General features: G+C 40.8%; 1 protein-coding gene across 13 annotated transcripts in view; it reads left to right on the forward strand.

Annotated features, from left to right (window-relative positions):
* The window catches only part of LOC105491716 (ecto-NOX disulfide-thiol exchanger 1), a 468515-nt gene that overhangs the window by 371571 nt on the left and 78764 nt on the right, over positions 1 to 18180 (forward strand). For all 13 annotated transcript variants that reach the window (XM_024796026.2, XM_011758342.2, XM_011758343.2 and 10 more), the window contains one exon: positions 2841 to 3025. In XM_024796026.2, coding sequence (XP_024651794.1) covers positions 2841 to 3025 — 185 coding nt within the window. The remainder of the gene's footprint in view (positions 1 to 2840; positions 3026 to 18180) is intronic.

An 18180-nucleotide genomic window follows, 5' to 3' on the forward strand; every position in this document is an offset into this window, starting at 1 on the left:
ATAATTTATTTAAATAATGCTGCTGGCACATGCTTTATAGCTGCTTGCATTTTGCTATACAGATTTCAGCATATCTTGCAGACTATGCAATTCATTTGGAAAATGTAATTTCCATCCCTGCATACTAATCGATTTCTTCACAAACACCTGCTATCAGTTATGATAATAAAAATGCCACTCTGAATTGAAAAAGGGCCAAATAGAGCTTCCTAAGGAAATGACTTAAGTGTCTTTGAATGCTACTAAATGTAGTAATGTGCCTGTGTAGTGCCAACACTTTTTTCATCATTTGCATTTTCTGTGATTTTGCCCTATTACAACATCCCTCTCACAAATGATTCCTCATAACCAGTTCCTTCTGGCTTGGTAAACGGAGCTGTCAGGAGGTGGTATCTCAGGATGTGGACAAGATCCGAAGCTGGGCTGCACAGTGTTAGAAGGCACTGGCTCATGCCGTGGGGTACATGCTGGATCATTTCTGATTTTATGAGTAAGTCTCTGAAAGCTGTAAAAGTGGCTGCTCCTTGGTTTTGCACACACATACACCAAATAAAATCTCCTTTTTTCATTCTCTCAGCCTCCAGTTCATTCCATGCACCATTGCCAAACTAATGTTCCTAAATCCCAATTTCATCATGTCCTTCCAGCACCCCAAGCACTGTCAGTGGTTCTCAATTGGCCGCTCCATTGAACCTAACCTTCCCCATCGTCTCCCATCACCTGACGTGGATCACCTTTCTCTCACTGCTGCCAGGCAAACACTTGGCTTTTGCTCAAGTTTCTCTCCTTCTTGCCCCAAGTATTCTACCTTTGATTTTCATCTCTGGGCTTTTGCTTATGCTCTGGCTCCTGACTGAGAGACATCCTTCCCAAGTTCTTGGGTTTTTCATCTTCCAAAGCCCTCATTTATTCCTTCAGTCTGAATTTTTCTTTCTCTTCTCTGAACTCCTATAGGATACTTTTTTTTTGTCATGCATCTAGACTCATTTATTCATTTATTCATTCAACCAACGTTTATTGAGTGCCTGCTGTATTCCAGACATCACATTATCCTTTCTTCCTTTGAAAGCAATCGTTTCTTCTTAAATGTGTCAGTTTCTACTAGATTTTAAGCTCTTTGAGAGAACAGATGTATTCTGTCTCCTCTTTTTGTGGTCTGAGATGCCCACACAGACCTGAGCACAGGTAAATATGCAGTAAATGCCTGTTAAGTAATTGATCCCTACTGACTTGAGGTAGGGAAATGTCTGGGTAATTGCATGTTCTGTTTGATTAGTAGTTCAGTGTGTACCACACAGAGATTATTTTGCAAGATGGAATACTGTAAAACACTCAACGATAAAACTATTATTAACATAATTTGACGTTTGATATTTGAGGAGGGAATTCACTATGGTCTCAGAGCACCTCGGTAAAGCTTTATCACCATGGAACTGTAATGTGCGGGTAGAACACCCAGGAGGCGACCTTGATTTGGTCCTCTAACACGGGAAACGGGCTGCAAACTTGAATGCACTGACGCTCTGGTGTGTGGTGGGCTCCACACCGTGCCCTTATCTACTGGAAGTTACATGTTTGAAGTTTCTGGTAACAAGCGTTTCAAATTTGCTTTCACTTTTCTCTTGCTTACACAAGTGGGGAATGGCTTTTCTGTGAGGGGGAAGATCAAAGGGAGACTGGTGGGAGAGTTGGTGGGGGAATGTGAGACTGGTTTTGAACAGCCTGGTAAGAACTGAACACATGGACCGACGTAATCAAGAGCAGAGACTCTGGAGCCTGCCTGCAGCCTGGGTGTGAAGGCTTTCTGCTACTTACTTTGTGGGATTGGATGAGTTACGTAATTTCTCTGTGCCACATTTTTCTCATCTGTAAAAACGGGGATAAGACCAGCACCGGCATCACAGGCTTGATGGGGCTATGAAGTGAGTGAGTTCATACAAAGCTCATGGTCCAGTACTTTGTGAGTGCCCAGCAGGCTATGTTGATTTTTGGAGAGCCCCCTAAGCAATAAGATAGAAACTAGGGAAAGGGATTCCCTACCCTCAATCTTTGTTTTGTACCATTTGTTTTCTTTTTCAGTTTCGGCTATTTCTGAAACCTTGAGATGTGTGAGACCCCGAGTTAACTGTCTTGGTTTCTTAACAAGATGGACATATGAATGAAGTCTGAATCTAAATGTGGAGAATTGGGGGTTTCAGGGAGAGGTATTAGAGTAACCACTCAGCCTTGCAGAGGAAAAGAGTTTTAATCTGTTGGTGAAACAGATGGAACTAGGTTCCCATTCTGATCAGAGTTGGAGGAAAACAATCTGTGCAATTTGTCCCAGCAGTAGAGCAGGAAGGAACGGTGTGCATATAAATTCCTCTGTCCCCTGGGAGGCTGCCGCATGTCTCAACCTGTAGAACTGCTGATTCTTTGACAGAAAGCAGCCCTCCAAGGAGCTAAGCAATCCTGTAGAAAGGGGGAAGACAATATTTAGTAGATATGATCGTTGCCTGGAATTCTGAATGTTGTCACCACCTAGCACCACATACCAATGTCTGTGAGGGTGTCCAGCATTGAGGGAGGGAGGTCAAGGGACAAGAATTTGGGAGGAATTAATCCCGTGCCCATAAGAAACATTCATACGTAAGACAGGACAAACAGAATAGATAAAAGTTCCGAGAGAAGTGATGCATACTGACTACAAAACAGACAGCCCCGGGGTAAGGCATTCTGCTTTTATTTCTGAGCTGGTGCAAACATTAAGAACTTGGGTGGCAGACTCCCTTTCCCACAGAAGGCCTCCTCAAGCTAAGCAAGAAGGTAACTCACTTGAACTCATTCTGTTTGTCCTTTAGCTCTGGCTGCTCAGGCCTACGCTCTGAAAGAGGAGAATGACAGTCTCCGCTGGCAGCTGGATGCCTACAGGAATGAGGTGGAGCTGCTGAAACAAGAAAAAGAACAGCTTTTCCGAACAGAAGAGAACCTCACCAAGGACCAGCAATTGCAGTTCCTGCAGCAAACCATGCAAGGCATGCAGCAGGTACCTGGCCCAGATGGTTTTGTGAGAGAAAGGGATATGTGTATTAAATGAAAATGGAAAGGCTGCATGCTGGAAAGGGTGAAGGAGAAGAAATGACAACCAAAAAGCTAAGTTCTTAGGACAGAAAAGTGCTAATGACTGTTTGTGGAAGGGTAGAATCTAGAGAAAAGCCAAGCCAATCACTTTTCCTGTATTGCACTTAGGATCTAGTCAGGTTCTGTGAGCACACTACGTGTTTAAGAAATGTTTGTTGATGGAACAGATGAAGCATCAGAGTTTTGGGAGACAGGTAACTTTAGAAAGAGGACAATAGCTGTGTTTCTGTTGAAGAGTGCCAGACTTCATCCTAGCATACTGAATTTAAAGATGTGTATTTATGGCAATTGTTAGAAAGGAAGTGAAAGTTGAGGGCTTTGGAGGATGGAAAACGAACAGGTACTGTGGGAAATAAAATGGTGACAAGGGGGAAAATTGACTGTTGGCAGTGAGGGAATAGAATCAAAGATTCACAGCCAGATTTGTATCTGAAAACCTCAACTGGTACATGATATTCTTAAGGTGTTTGGGCCTTTGAGTTACCTTAGAATAATAGAGCATAAATTATCATCATGGGGATTTTTAAATTACTCCTCTGAATATACAAATCCAATCAATATTTTCTTTAAAAAAGATTGTTTTTATTTAAACAAGGGAAATATAAGTAGAATGATGGAAAGTTAATATGCAGAGAGTCAATTTTTTTTTAATTCCCCATCCATATTGACTGCTCTGTAACATCCAGAGCATGGATTGCCTACAGAAGTATCTTAGTGATGAGAGGTAACTACTACAGAAACATCAGCCTAACAGGGAAAAATAATTGAGAGGGAGAGTATAAAAAAGAATCACGGATTGGGAAGTGAGAAAGTTAATGACCAACTCGCACAAATTATGTCTTAAACATCTCCTGCCATTTTAAAGCAATTTTTGAGTTTTGGCTTAGAGTCCTAACTGGTTGATGTTCACAGTGTGTGTTAGACTAATCAGTGAGATTCAGAGGTCAGAGCAAGCCAGGAAAATGTCACTACAGTTATTGCTTAGGTCTCTGTACTTGGAAATCGATGTAACAGCTGCTGTGTGAGACTTCTGGGGTTGTCCATATGCCCCAACATTGGGTGTTTGTCGGTGCCCTCGCCAAGATTAGAGACCATCGAGTTCCCCAAAGGCCGTGACGCCAGACCTAGCCCAAAAGCCACTATGCCACACTTTACACAACTCTCCCTCTTTCCCTCTAGAAAAGATTACCCCAGTTGCTTTAAAGGTATATAAAGTATTTTAGGTTATTGCAGATTCAAATCAAAAAGAAGTCAGAGGAGGCGAGGGCGAGCTGCTCGGTCAGGGCTGCAGAAGCACTGAGGAGCCACGTGCCTGGTCCGCAAAGGAGCAGTGTTCCAAATCACCACCTGAGCCATCCTCCTGAACGAGGGATTCAGTTAAGGGAGCTTCTTATCTCTTTTCAGCATCTCCTTGTCAGTAGGAAATGTACTTTATATAACTAAAAATGTAGTTGAGACAGAAACATATTATCTCACAGTTCTGAAGGCTACAAGTCCAAGATCTGGGGTCCAAGAGCAGGGTTGGCTCCTTCCGAGGCTGTAAGGAAGAGTCTGACTCCTGCCTCTCTCCCAGCTTCTGGAGGTTGGTTGGCAATCTTTGGCCCTCCTTGACTTGTAGACACATCACCCTGCTCTCTGCCTTCATCATCCTGTGTCATTCTCCGTGTGTGTGTGTCCAAATTTCTGCTTTTTATAAGGACACAATTCATACAGGATTAGCGGCCCACCTGCTCCAGTATGACCTCATCTTAATTACTTATATCTGCAAGGACTTATTTCCAGATAAGGTCCTAGTAGGGGCTAGGACTTCAACATTTGGATTTGGGGCTGGGGGGCAGGGCACAATTCAATCCGTAACAGACACATAGTAGATAGTCAAAATATCTATGTCAGATGAAGCAATGAATAGACAAAGGCCTGGAGGCAGGCCTAGCATGGTGCCTGTGGGAGCTCTGGACTGTGTGGGATCCTGGATCATGAAAAGCAAGACAGGGAGCGGGAGAGCCAAGGCCTGAGAGGTGTGTGTGGTGCCTCCTTAGCCTACAGAAAGCACTAGGTCCCTGGTGGCTGCTGTGATTTTAATATTTACTGGTTGTTAGGCGGATGTATGGCTATCTCTGCGGCAGAACATTTTTAACAGAGTTTTAAAATATAGGTGCTTTTTAAAGTCTTATTTCTATCATGACCTACCATGTGTGAATAAATTACCACAATTCGCTAATTTGAATCCCACCACAAAGAATTAGCCTGACTTTAAAACCTACCTTCAATCTCCACACTATCTACTTTATAAATCAGAAAATCATGGTTTCACATGAAAGATGACAGAGAGAGGAGGGGTCAGCCTCCCATATGTCACCATTTCCACAGTCTATGTTTGGGAAATCATTTCTGTAACAAACAATAAAAAAGAAACAGCCTTAATGACCTGAGGACTAGCAGACAGCTTTTGGAATCGCCTTCAAATTTAGCCAAAAAGTCTCTAACCTTTCTTTCTTTAACCCCTTAAGGATATGATCACTGACATCACACAGTTTTTCATGTGTTCATGAAGAAAACGCTATGGGCAGGGTTCCTAACATGGAAAAACCCTTGGGTGACTTTGCCTGGATGTTTCTGAGTTTACCCCTGCACCATGTGAGTCACAATTTAATGATATGAAAGGTTTCATACAAAAGAGAATAACAGCTTGTATCCATGGTAACACAGTAGCCTTTACCTGATCATAAACTGGCAGTGAAGTTAACTTGTCTCTGCCTCAGGGATAGTGAGGCTTTTGACTTTCATTTGTAACTTTAGGTGTACAAGGAAAGACTATACATATTTTTAACTCTTATTTTTCTTCAGGTTACCACGCTGAATTCTTTCATTAGGTTTACTGAGGTAAAATTTACATACAATGAAATACATTCTTTTTAGACATACGTTCTGTGAAGTTTGACAAATGCATACAGTCACATAACCACCGCTACCACAATCTATATATAAATCAGTTCCATCACTCATTCCCTCTTGCCCCTTTTGATTCAACCCCACTCCCAGCAACCACTGCTCTGTTTTCTACCCTTACAGGTTTTCTTTTTCCAGAATATCCTATAAGGGGAATTGAACAGTATGCAACCTGTTGAGTTGGGCTTCTTTCTTTAGCATAATACATCTGAGACTGATCCATGTTGCTGTACGTATCAGGCTATTCATTCCTTCTGATGCTGAGTAGTATTCCACCATAAGAAAGAGCTGTGGTTTGTCTGTCTAGTCAATAGTTAGTGGATGGGATAGTTTCCAGTTTGGGACAAATAGGAATAAATCTGCTATAAACATTCACTTACAGGCTTTTTGCTTAGACATAATTTTTCATTTTACTTGAGTAAATCCTAGGAATATGATTGTTGGGTCATATGGCAAGCATGTTTTCCTTTCGGAGAAACAAGTGTCTGTGCCATCATACATTCCCTGAGGACTGTCTGCAAACTCCCGTTCTGCGTCCTCATCAGGCAGCACTGGCAGGGTCAGCGTGTCTTTTTCCATCCCTGTAGTACATTTGTAGTGATATCTCATTATGGTTTTATTCACACGTAAATTTGCAGTATTTTTATTTTCATTCATGAGGCTAGGTCAACATGTCATAATTTTTGAATAATCCGCTTAAAAATCAGAATTCTTTTCGAAGCCTTGTGTAAATCATATTGACAGGACTAATAAATATTTGGATAACAGCAGGATACCATTAAAAACTGCTGATCGTGAAAGTGTGGATGACTAATGATGATTATGTCAGAAGGCTTCTTCCTAAATACTTTAAGGGGATGCTTTTGAACAGTATTAAATCTAGTCTGAAGACCAGCTGTCTTAGACCGGCAAGCCATTGGCCCATATGGTGCAGTGGCTCTCTCACACTCTTAGCTTGACATTAGTAAGGCGCAGGCCTGGTCCACTGTCTTGACAACTTTCAGCAAGGGAGGATCAGGAAAAAAAAATGGGAAAAGTAGGATGATTATGATCAAAAGCATTTAGAAATTAAGTGACAAGCATTTTTTTCTTTAGAGTCAAAGTAGAACATACGTGTGATTTTCTGTGTGTGCATTGTTAAAATCTCACCCACTTAGACTAATTTTATGGAAGATGAAGAAATATAACATTACTACTTTCCTAAAATACAAAGTAACCCCATTTAGTTTTGTCAGCATGTTGGGTAAGAGTCAGACTTTGGAATATCTATTAAGGAGTAAATGAAACTAGTCTTGAAATTAAACATAGTGATTACATCTGACCCCTTGGGTAAGTTCAGCCTGTCTTCTGCAATCTTGTTGAAACTATTTAGTTGCTTAGTAAGTACTTTTTTTTTTTTTAAGAGAAGGAGAAAAGCTTGCATTCAATTCCTTCCCAAAATTCACATGTAATTAAGTCTGATGTTATATGTCAAAATCAAGATCATAATAATGTTAGCGGTGGTGGTGATGGTGGCTGTGGAGATGAAGGGACTGTGGAGGTGATGGTTGCCATGGTGGTAGAGGTGACTGCAGTAGTGATATTGGCTCTGGAGGTGAGGGTGATTGTGGTGAGGATGGTGGCTGTGGTTGTTTTGGTGACTGTGGTGGGGGTGGTGATGAAGGTAGCTGTGGTGGAGAAGGTAACTGTGCTCGTGAAGGTAACTGTGGTGGCGAAGGTGGCCGTGGTGGGGGTGCTGGCTGTGGTTGTGTTGTTAGCTATGGTGGTAAAGGTAGCTGTGGTGGCTGTGGTAGTGATGGTGACTGTAGTGAGAGGATGGTGACTGATGGTAATGTCAACTGTGGTGATGAAGGCATCGGTGAGGGGGATGATAACCTCCGTTGTGTTGCTGGCTGTGGTGAGAATGGTGGCTATGGTAGTGAAAATGGCTGTAGTAGCTGTAGTAATGAAGGGAGCTATGGTGAGGATGGTGGCTGTGGTTGTGTTGTTGGCTGTGGTGGTGAAGGTGGCCATGTTGGTGCTCGTGGCTGTGGTTGTGGTGATGGCCATGGTGAGGATGGTATTAAAGGCGGCTGTGATGGAAAATGGTGACTGAGGTGGAAATGGTGACTGTGATGGTCATGTTGGCTGTGGTGATGAAGGTAGCTGTGGTGAGGATGATGACTGGTGGTGAAGGGGGTCATAGTGGCAATGGTGGCTATGGCTGTGTTGGTGGCTATGGTGGTGAAGGAGGCCGTGGTAGCATTATTGGTGCTTTTAATGATTAGAAAACTTAGGGAAAGAGATAGAATGAGCACATTCATGAATATTTTATGGGATTTTTTTTTTATTTCTTAAAACCTTGTCCCTTAAAAATTGTAGAAATCCTCAAAAGTGCAGCAGACCAGATGCTCCCAGCCAACTTCACAAGGTAGTGCTCCAGAGCACTGAGCAAATGCAGGGCTGCAGGCAAGAGCACAGAGAAGTGTCACAAGAGTTTGTGACAGGAGGCTCTCCTTTTTCCTGATCATTTTGCACTTTTGTTTTCTGTTTTTAATTTCTATCTGAAATACCCACCAGTCCGATAATGGACCTAATAGGTGGATGCTCCATGCCCAGCATCTTTTTCCTATTATCTTCCATTTTAACTTTATCTTTGATCCTTCCAATTGAAGTTTCTGCTTGGTAATAATATTATTTTATTTTCAAGAGGTTATTTTGTCCTCTAATCATTCTTTTCATACAATCTTAATTCGTATCTTATGGGTGCAGTATCTTCTCAAATCTTTTTAAGAATACTAAGTAGAATTTTTAAGATCTTTTTGGTTCCTGAATCATGTGTCTTTACTTCAGGATTGGTTGTTTAGCTATTGTGTTTCAGTTTCTCTTTTATGTACAGGCTTCTTCACGAGCAAGGTGATGGCTGGCAGCCTGTGTATATTTAGGTGGGGAGGGCTTGGTTTGCTTTTCTGTGAAGCTCTGTGGCTTTGCTCATTGCTGTGTCTGGATCTCCTGCATGGCCGCGTCTTTCTCCTGGGCAGTGGCCAGCCAAGAGCTCTTTGTCAGGCAGGCTTCATTTTAAGGAGATTTGGGGATCCCTTGAATGCCAGAACCTGTCATACACAAGGAACTCCTGGAACTCACTTTCCTTTCTCCTTGTTTTTGTAAGTGTATTCATCGACAGACACTTTAATTGAGTCTCTGGAGGAAGAAAATACAAACACATTGCCTCTGACATCTTGAACAGGAGCCTGTTTCAGGGGCCTTTACCTTTCACTTTAACCCAGTCTTTGAATGAGTTCTTGGTTGCCATGTGGCCGGGGCGGGGTGGGGTGGGGCGGTGCAGTGGGAAGTGTGGGGAGTATTGCAAATTGTTCTGGCTGCCCGGAAACATACAGGGAAAGGAGGAACAGCAGGCAGGTTCGTGAATGTCTAGGAGGAAGGACAAGGGAACTTAAGGTAGCATACTTTGGAGTGAAGATAGCTGTCTCAGCAAGAAGAGGCAGATGCACAAAGTAAAATAGTTTCTGAAAGCAAGAAAGGAAGACAAATAGGAAAAGGTGACATGAAGAGGCTGAAATATGGAACAAAGACACATAAATAGTGAACTTGCTCTCCACGCTATTTCTGTTTCCTTGTCCTAGAAGAGAAGGTGGCAGAACTAATGGTCCAGAGCAGGGCACGCCTAAGTTCCCAAGCCTGTGCAGGGCACAGAACAGTAGAGTCCGTTCCAGATGCAGGGGTGGGAAGGATGTGCAGAAGGAGTGAGGGATGCAGAAGAACAAACAGTTCTTCCTCTCCAGTTAAAAACTGCTTTCAAAGGAAAATGCACAAGCATAGAAGGACAAGAAAAATGGAAAAAGCGAAATCCCTTTAAAAGCAGAAATTCAACATTTTGTAATGATAAATTATATTTTAAGAGCTTTTAAAAAAAAATTTTCAACTTTATTTTTTTGAGATGGAGTCTCATTCTGTTGTGCAGGCTGGAGTATAATGGCGTGATCTCGGCTCACTGCAACCTCCACCTCCCAGGTTCAGGTGATTCTCCTGCCTCTGCCTCCTGAGTAGCTGGGACTACAGGCATGTGTCACTGTGCCTGGCTAATTTTTGTATTTTTAGTAGAGACAGGGTTTCACCATGTTGGCCAGCCTGGTCTTGAACTCCTGACTTCAAGTGATCTGCCCACCTCGGCCTCCCAAAGTGCTGGGATTACAGGCATGAGCTACTGCACCCAGCCTCAACTTCTATTTTAGATACAGGGGGTACATGTACAGATTTGTTACATGGGAATATTGCATGATGCTGAGGTTTAGGGTACAGATCTCATCACCCAGGTAGTGAGCATAGTACCCAACAGGTAGTTTTTCAACCCATGCCCTTCTCCCTCTCTCCCCTATAGTAGTCTGCAATGTCTGTCACTCCCATATTTATGCCCATGTATACTCAGTGTTTAGCTCCCACTTATAATTGAGAAGATGCAGTATTTGATTTTCTGTTATTATGTTAATTCGCTTAGGATTAAGGCCTCCAGCTACATCCCTGTTACTGCAAAGGACATGATTTCATTCTTTTTTTATGATTGTATTTGTATTCCGTGGTATATATATGCCCCATCTTCCTTATCAAATTTATCATTTATGGGGACCTAGGTTGCTTCTGTGACTTTCCTATTGTGAATAGCATAGCAATGAACATGTGAGTGCATGTGTCTTTTTCGTAGAATGATTTCTTTTCCTTTAGGTATACACCCAGTAATGGCATTGCTGGGTCAAATGGTAGCTCTATTTTAAGTTCTTTGAGAAATCTCCAGACTGCTTTCCACAGTGGCTTTACTAATTTATACTCCTTACCAACAGTGTATGTGTTCCCTTTTCTCCACATCCTCACCAGCATCTGTTGTTTTTGACTTTTTTAATGATAGCCATTCTGACTGGTGTGAGATGGTGTCTCATCGTGGTTTTACTTTGTATTTCTCTGATGATTAGTGACACTGAGCATTTTTTCGTATGTTTGCTGAGTATTTGTGTGTCTTCTTTTGAGAAGTATCTGTTCGTGTGCCTTGTCCATTTTTTAATGGGGTTATTTGGTTTTTGCTTGTTGATTTAAGTTTGCTAGAGATTCTGGATATTAGGCCTTTGTCAGCTGCATAGTCTGTGAATATCTTCTCCCACTCTGTGTAGGTTGTCTGTTTACTCTGTTGATAGTTTCGTTTTCTTTGCAGAAGCTCTTTAATTAGGTCCCACTTGTCTATTTTTGGTTTTGTTACAATTGCTTTTGGGGACTTAGCCAAAAAATCTGTGCCAATGCCAAAGTCGAGAAGAGAATTTCCAGATTGGCTTCTAGGATTTTTATAGTGTGAGGTCCTGCATTTAAATCTTTGACCTGTTTTGAGTTAATTTTTGTAGACAGTGAAAGGTTAGGGGTCCAGCTTCAATCTTCTGTCTAGGGCTAGTCAGTTTTCCTATAATCGTTTATTGAATAGAGAGTCATTTCCCCATTGCTTGTTTTTGTCAGCCTTGTCAAATATTAGATGGTTGTTAAGTGTGCATCTTTGTTTCCCAGTTTTCTGTTCTATTCCATTGGTCTAGGTGTCTGTTTTTGTACCAGTATCATGCTGTTTTAGTATATAGTTTGAAGTTGGGTAGTGTGATGCCTCTGGCTTTGTTCTTTTGGCTTAAAAGTTACTTTGGTTGTCTGGGCTTTTTGGTTCCATATGAATTTTTTAATAGTTTTTCTTAATTTTGTAAAGAATGACATTAGTAATTTGATAGGAATAGTGGTGAATCTGTAAATTCCTTTGGCAGTATGAACATTGTTATGATATTGATTCTTCCAACCCATGAGGATGGAATGTTTTTCCATGTATTTGTGTCATCTCTGATTTCTTTTAGCAGTGCTTCATAGTTCTCCTTGTAGAGATCTTTCACCTCCTTGGTTAGCTGTATTCCTAGGTATTTCATCGTCTTTCTGGCTATCGTAAGTGCGGTTGTATTCTTGATTTCACTCAGCCTAGACGTTGTTGGTGAATAGAAGTGCTACTGATTTTTGTACAGTTATTGTATCCTGAAACTTTACTAATTTTAAGGTCCTTTATGAAAGATTTAAATACTTAGACGTAGAATGTAAAAAAAAAAAACCAAAGATAGAAAGTTTGGAAATTAAGTTGCAGTATATCAGGAGGCTCTACCTTCTAAGTAGAGTTCATGAACCTCAAAAATGTTCAATTAGAAGGAAGGAATAGCCCATACATAATGATGTGGTTATTGGCTCATTCAGAAAGAATGATATCATAATATCTTTAATATATGACAGATTATACATCAGTACAGAAAATAATTCAGTATCACTGGACAGGGCAAGAAAATCTCATTACAGTGTAGAGAAAGGAGCTTTTAGACTCTCGTGTACAAGTAGTCAAATATTCAGCTTTAAAAAGTTCAAAACATAAAAATGTGTATATATAAATAGACACTCATGCACATATAAAAACCTGGAGTCTTTACAAGCTATGGCTGCAAAGACATACCCCATGTTTATCTGATTCTTTGACAACCCCAATTAAGTTTCTTTCTTTCTGAATAGGATAGAATAGAATATGGATGTGGGAAATGCAGAAGACATTTCCCACATTCATATTAAAAGTCACTGACATTTTACTAGAATCAGAGAAATCATAAAACATGTATATCTCTCAGATTACATGGCTTTAAAAAGGTTCAGTGACTTAAACATCAAGGTTCACAAGAGTTGCCAAATTTGGGGTCCACCATGGTCTTCCTTTCTCTTAACAACCCCAGGGTTTGTAATTTCATTTTTTATCCATTCCTCGGCCAAGAATATTGGGATGGTGCATTATAATAATAGGCCACAAGATGATAATTCTCATAATTCCTTGGCACCTTTCCTTAGGCTGTTCAAGGTCATTTGTAGGGTTCCTGCTGGCAGTGTGTGCATTTTCTGACATTTGCAGATTACACTCCTGGTACATCCCAAGAAGGTAAGTATCTCACTTCAATGTGAGACTCTTGAAGGAACGGTTGGCTCCATTTGGAAACAGAAATAGAAACCAATTCTCCAATTCTTGGCCCAGGGCTTTACATTACAAAGCCCTACCTGTTTGAAATGATCACACATGACATCTGTTAGAGTTTTGGGAGTTTCCAGAGCACTTTCCCTTTTGATTCTGGACAAGATACAAAGACTAAAATGAAGATGAGAGGAACCCTCCTTATATGTTTTTAGCAGTTTTGAGTGAGGATGGGTCACTGAGTATCTTGCCGTCTTCACTGACCAGAGGTCATAAGATAAGGAAGAAGATAAGCTGTACTCATGCCACCTAAGGGCATGAATAATGAAATGAAAACACTGAACTAGTAGAAGAAAAATGTGACTCCAGCTTCACTGTTTTCTGTACTTCTTTGGGAAAGTCAGGATATCTGGACCTCCAATTCTTCTCCTGGAGACTAGGTGCCGCCAACCTCACTAAGGGCTTGCTATGATAAAATCATACATCACATGCGATCATGTATGTGAGGACATTTTGAAAAGCTCTTCACAAATAAATGTGAACTGTCATTGCCATATTCCAGGTGAAAGTATGAAAAGATGTTGAGACTTAAAAGAAGACTCAGGATCACAGAGTTAGTCGGGACAAGTCCAGGTCATAATTTCCTGACACAGGGTGGCCTGTGCTGTTTGCTCCAATGCCCCTTACAACAGGAAGGCCCAGTTTCTATAGTTAACTCACAAAAGCACCTTCACATTATTTTATGTGGTCCTCACAACAACTCAGGGGTATGTGGCTATCCCAGTGTGTCAAGTAGGAAACTGAGACCTAGAGGTGAGACCTGAGACTGGCCTAGGGCACAGGTATACCACGTAGAGTCAGAACTGCAGCCTAGGCCTGTCTGGCCCCAGCCCCTTTGTTCCCTCAATAACCCCACACCATGGCTTTCCAGAGTGTACCCTGAAAGCAGTGCTTCAGAACTGCAATCATCAAGACAGCAGAAGACTAGGAAGTTCCATCCTTCATATGCTTGGAGATCGCTAAAATATTACTGGCAAAAACTCATTGCCTGTTTTCTGACTTTGTGTCATAGCCCCTACTTCGGTCTTTGCATTAGCAGAGTAAGAGCCTGCGAAAGGAAAGTAACATACATGCAGCTTTTATTGATTAAATTTGAGTCATGAAAACAAATCTCTTCACTTCTGGGAAGGGGAAGAGAAGCCCTAATAAAATTTAACTATGAGAGGCTTCGTCTCATCATTAGTTATCCTGCTCTGCCATTAATCAAATGCATCCTCATTAGTAATCGTTCCTTCTCAAAATAATGAGGCTAGCAGACGAATCAATGTAGGAGCCAGGGGCAGAAATAATGGCATTGCCCTGCAGACTATTCAAATCATTTGGCTTCTGCCTTTTGCTGCTTTCCCTGATGTCTGCAATGGGAAATCCTGACTCTCCAGTAGACTTCCATTCCCAGGATAAAGGAACCCTGCTTTTCCCAACACTGTGTCCCTGGCAGTCTTTGGATGACCTTTGAATGACCTTCCCTTTCACTGCCTCTTTTGGAAACTGCCTTCTGACTTAGAGTCTATATCACATTATGAGTACCAGATTTATAGTGAAATGGATCTTTTCTTAAATGTAATACATCAAAGCGGACTTTTGCTGCAGACACACACTGGCCTTCCACGCTGACCATTGTCATCTTTCTCCCTCCAGCTACAGACACTAAAATGATTCCTTGTGGTCTGGCTTTGACTTCATTTCTTTCTAGTCTACCAATGCCAAGAAGCCGACTCATTCACACTGAAGCCCTGAACCCTGCCAGCAACATGGCTGTCTGTCTATAGCAGGTGTCCTGCTCCCAGCCAAACTGATGTAATTACCCATCTCAACTCCCACCACAGTTGGAGGTCTTCATGCTCCAGGGCTTTCTCATGCAGCTGGCTAGGAGAGGCAACATGAGGATTAGGAAGACCAGGCAATTCCCTTCTCATCAGAATTGAAAGCAGTGAAGAAAATGCAGGGAGAAATTTGATGGGAGTGAAGAAATACAGCATTGGAACAAAGAAGAAAGAAGAATTAGAGGGGGAAAAAACTCTTTTTTTTTTTTTTTTTTAGACAAAGTCTCACTCTTGTCACCCAGGCTGGAGTACAGTGGTGCAATCTCGGCTCAGTGCAACCTCTGCCTACCAAGTTCAAGCTATTCTATTCTCCTGCTTCAGCCTCCCAAGTGCTGGGATTACAGGTACCTGCCACCACGCCTGGCTGATTTTTGTATTTTTAGTAGAGACGAGATTTCACCATGTTGGCCAGGCTGGTCTCAAACTCCTGACCTCAGGTGATCTGCCTGCCTTGGCAAAAAAATCCTCTTTATATGACTAAGAGAAAACACAGAGGAAGAGAAACGTAGGTGTAGCAGTTTTCCTGGGTCTAGGTTTGTCATTTAAATTTTTGTTTTATTTTTTCATTTTACAAAAGAATTTATGCTCAATGCACAAAACTTGGAAACATAAAAGAAATATATAAAAGGAAATAAAAATCATTCATGGTGTCACTACGTAGATGTAACTATTGCTAACATTTACATAGAGCCTTTCAGTCTTTTTCTCCATATACATATAAACGTAGAGTGTTAATCATTTTTAAATACTGTCCAATCAAACAGCCAAACTTAGTCAGTTAAAGTGTCTGGAATTGGAACCAAAGTGTGGAATTGGGAATTCAGTTCCAAGATGTTAGATGGTTAGTTAAAGACTATGTTTTCTCCTCTGTTTAACAAAGCACCCTGAATAGTCATCAAGGGAAACTTAAACAAGCTAGGGCCCAATCTGGTCCTCACTTTACAGACCACCCATTTCACTCAATTGATCAGTAAATACACCCTGCATCGCCAAGTTCTTATCTACATGCAACTTCTTCCATTTGGTAATTACCTGTCTCGTTTTTGTACTTTCTGTTTCTTCTGTCTGTGTCTCTGACTCTCCTTCTCTACATATTTCTTTCTCCTCTTTTATAATTGCCTCTCATTACCTCTCCAGTTTCCAGTTTTTGTGCTTTCTGTTTCTTCTCTGTGTCTCTGTCTTTATTCCTATCTCCCCTCTCTCTCTTTCACACACACACACACACACACACACACACACACACACATCCCTTTCACAAATAGCCACAACAGCCTTATTTACTGGGAAAGAGAATGAAGAAGAAAGTATATTTGAACTTTGGCAGTAAGTTTCCCAGGAAGAGTGTAATAAGTAGTGCTTATAAATGAAAGACCAACACAGTGACTTTTCAAAGAGATTTTTTAAATTATCTTATTTTCTTCTTCCTTTTGTTCTCTTAATTCATCCTGCTGACCCATAAGACAACTGCATTCTATTTTTTATGCCCTCCACCACCATTACCATCTTAATTTATTTTAAACCAGGTACCACTCGGGGATTCAGTCAGAGTGGGTTTCGTTGGCCAGCTTTGGAACTCTCCTTCATGGCATTATATGTATATTTTCACCTGTGGTTTACATTTTTATACTAAGTCATTTGCGGAGCCAGTGTGTTATGCATTTTTCAGTCATTTAAACATAGGGTGGTACGCTATGATTTTGTTCTCTCATTCTCTGTGCACCTTGTCCTCTTCTCTCTGGTGTTTACATTTCTTTCCTGATGGTTTGTATATCTTATCTTCAGTGCCACTTACAGTTTATTTCAGGAAGTTTTTGTAAAGGCCTAACTGTAAAGTCCATAACATTGTAACTATAAGCTACTATAAGCTCAATATGTAGGACATATAAAGAAAATCATACTTTTCAAATATACTGGGAACATTTACAAAAATTAATCCCATACTAGGCCTTAAAGCAAATCTCAACAGATGTCAAAAGAATGGTATTGTATTTTCTGATCACACTAAATTGTTAGAAATCAGTGCCGAAAATGATAACTAAAATAAATTCCATATATCTGGAAAGTTTAAAACATACATCGTTTTTACAGCTTCAAAAAGAAATTAGAATTAACTTAAAAATACTTAGAAGTAATTGATAATTAAAACATAATATATCAAAACTTGTGGGATGCAGCTAAAGCAGAACTTAGAGGAAAAATTTTAAACTTTGTTTTAGGAAAAAAGAAAACAAGTAACAGTGAGGTAAGCATCTCATTTCTATTGAAAAAAACAAGAGGCCAGGTACAGTTGCTAACACTTATAATCTCAACACTTTGGGAGGCCAAGGAGGGAGGATCTGGTTGAGCCCAGGAGTTTGAGACCAGCCTGGTCAACATAGTGAGACCCCATCTCTAAAAAAATAATAATTAGCTAAGCATAGTGGCACTTGCCTGTGATCCCAGATAACTGGGAAGCTAAGGTGGGATAATTCCCTTGAGCCTGGGAGGTCAAAGCTGTAGTGAGCCATGATTGCACCACTGTATTCTCCAGCCTGGGTAACAGAGTGAGAGCCTGTCTCAAATAAACAAACAAAAAATAATAAACACAAAGTAGAGGGGATAATACAAAGAATAAAAATAACTAAAATAGCAACCAACCATACAATAGAGAAGATCAACAAAGCCAAATGTTTGAAAAGACAAATAAAATGGAAAATATTTGGCAATAGGTGTCAAGAAAAAAGAACAACCTAAAAACAGTATTAAAAATGAGGTATGACTATAGATGCAACAGAGACTAAAGAAATATAAGAATATTAGGAATAGCTTTATGACAAAAGTTTTTAACTTTGGGGATACAGAGAAATTTCAATAGGAAAAAATAATCAAAACTCAATTGGAAAGAAATTAAAAGCTTGAATTAATAACTTAATTTTTTTTTTTTTTGAGACCGAGTCTTGCTCTGTCACCCAGGCTGGAGTGCAGTGGCATGATCTCAGCTCACTGCAACTTCCACCTTCTGGGTTCAAGCGATTCTCCTGCCTCAGCCTCCTGAGCAGCTGGGACTACAGGTGTGTGCCACCATGCCCAGCTAATTTTTGTATTGTTTTAGTAGAGACGGGGTTTCACCATATTGGCCAGACTGGTCTGAAACACCTGACCTCGTGATCTACCCACCTCGGCCTCCCAAAGTGCTGGGATTACAGGCGTGAGCCACCATGCCTGGCCAATAGCTTAAAATTT

Source organism: Macaca nemestrina, chromosome 16, assembly GCF_043159975.1.
Source record: "Macaca nemestrina isolate mMacNem1 chromosome 16, mMacNem.hap1, whole genome shotgun sequence".
In the NCBI taxonomy this organism is placed as follows: domain Eukaryota; kingdom Metazoa; phylum Chordata; class Mammalia; order Primates; family Cercopithecidae; genus Macaca; species Macaca nemestrina.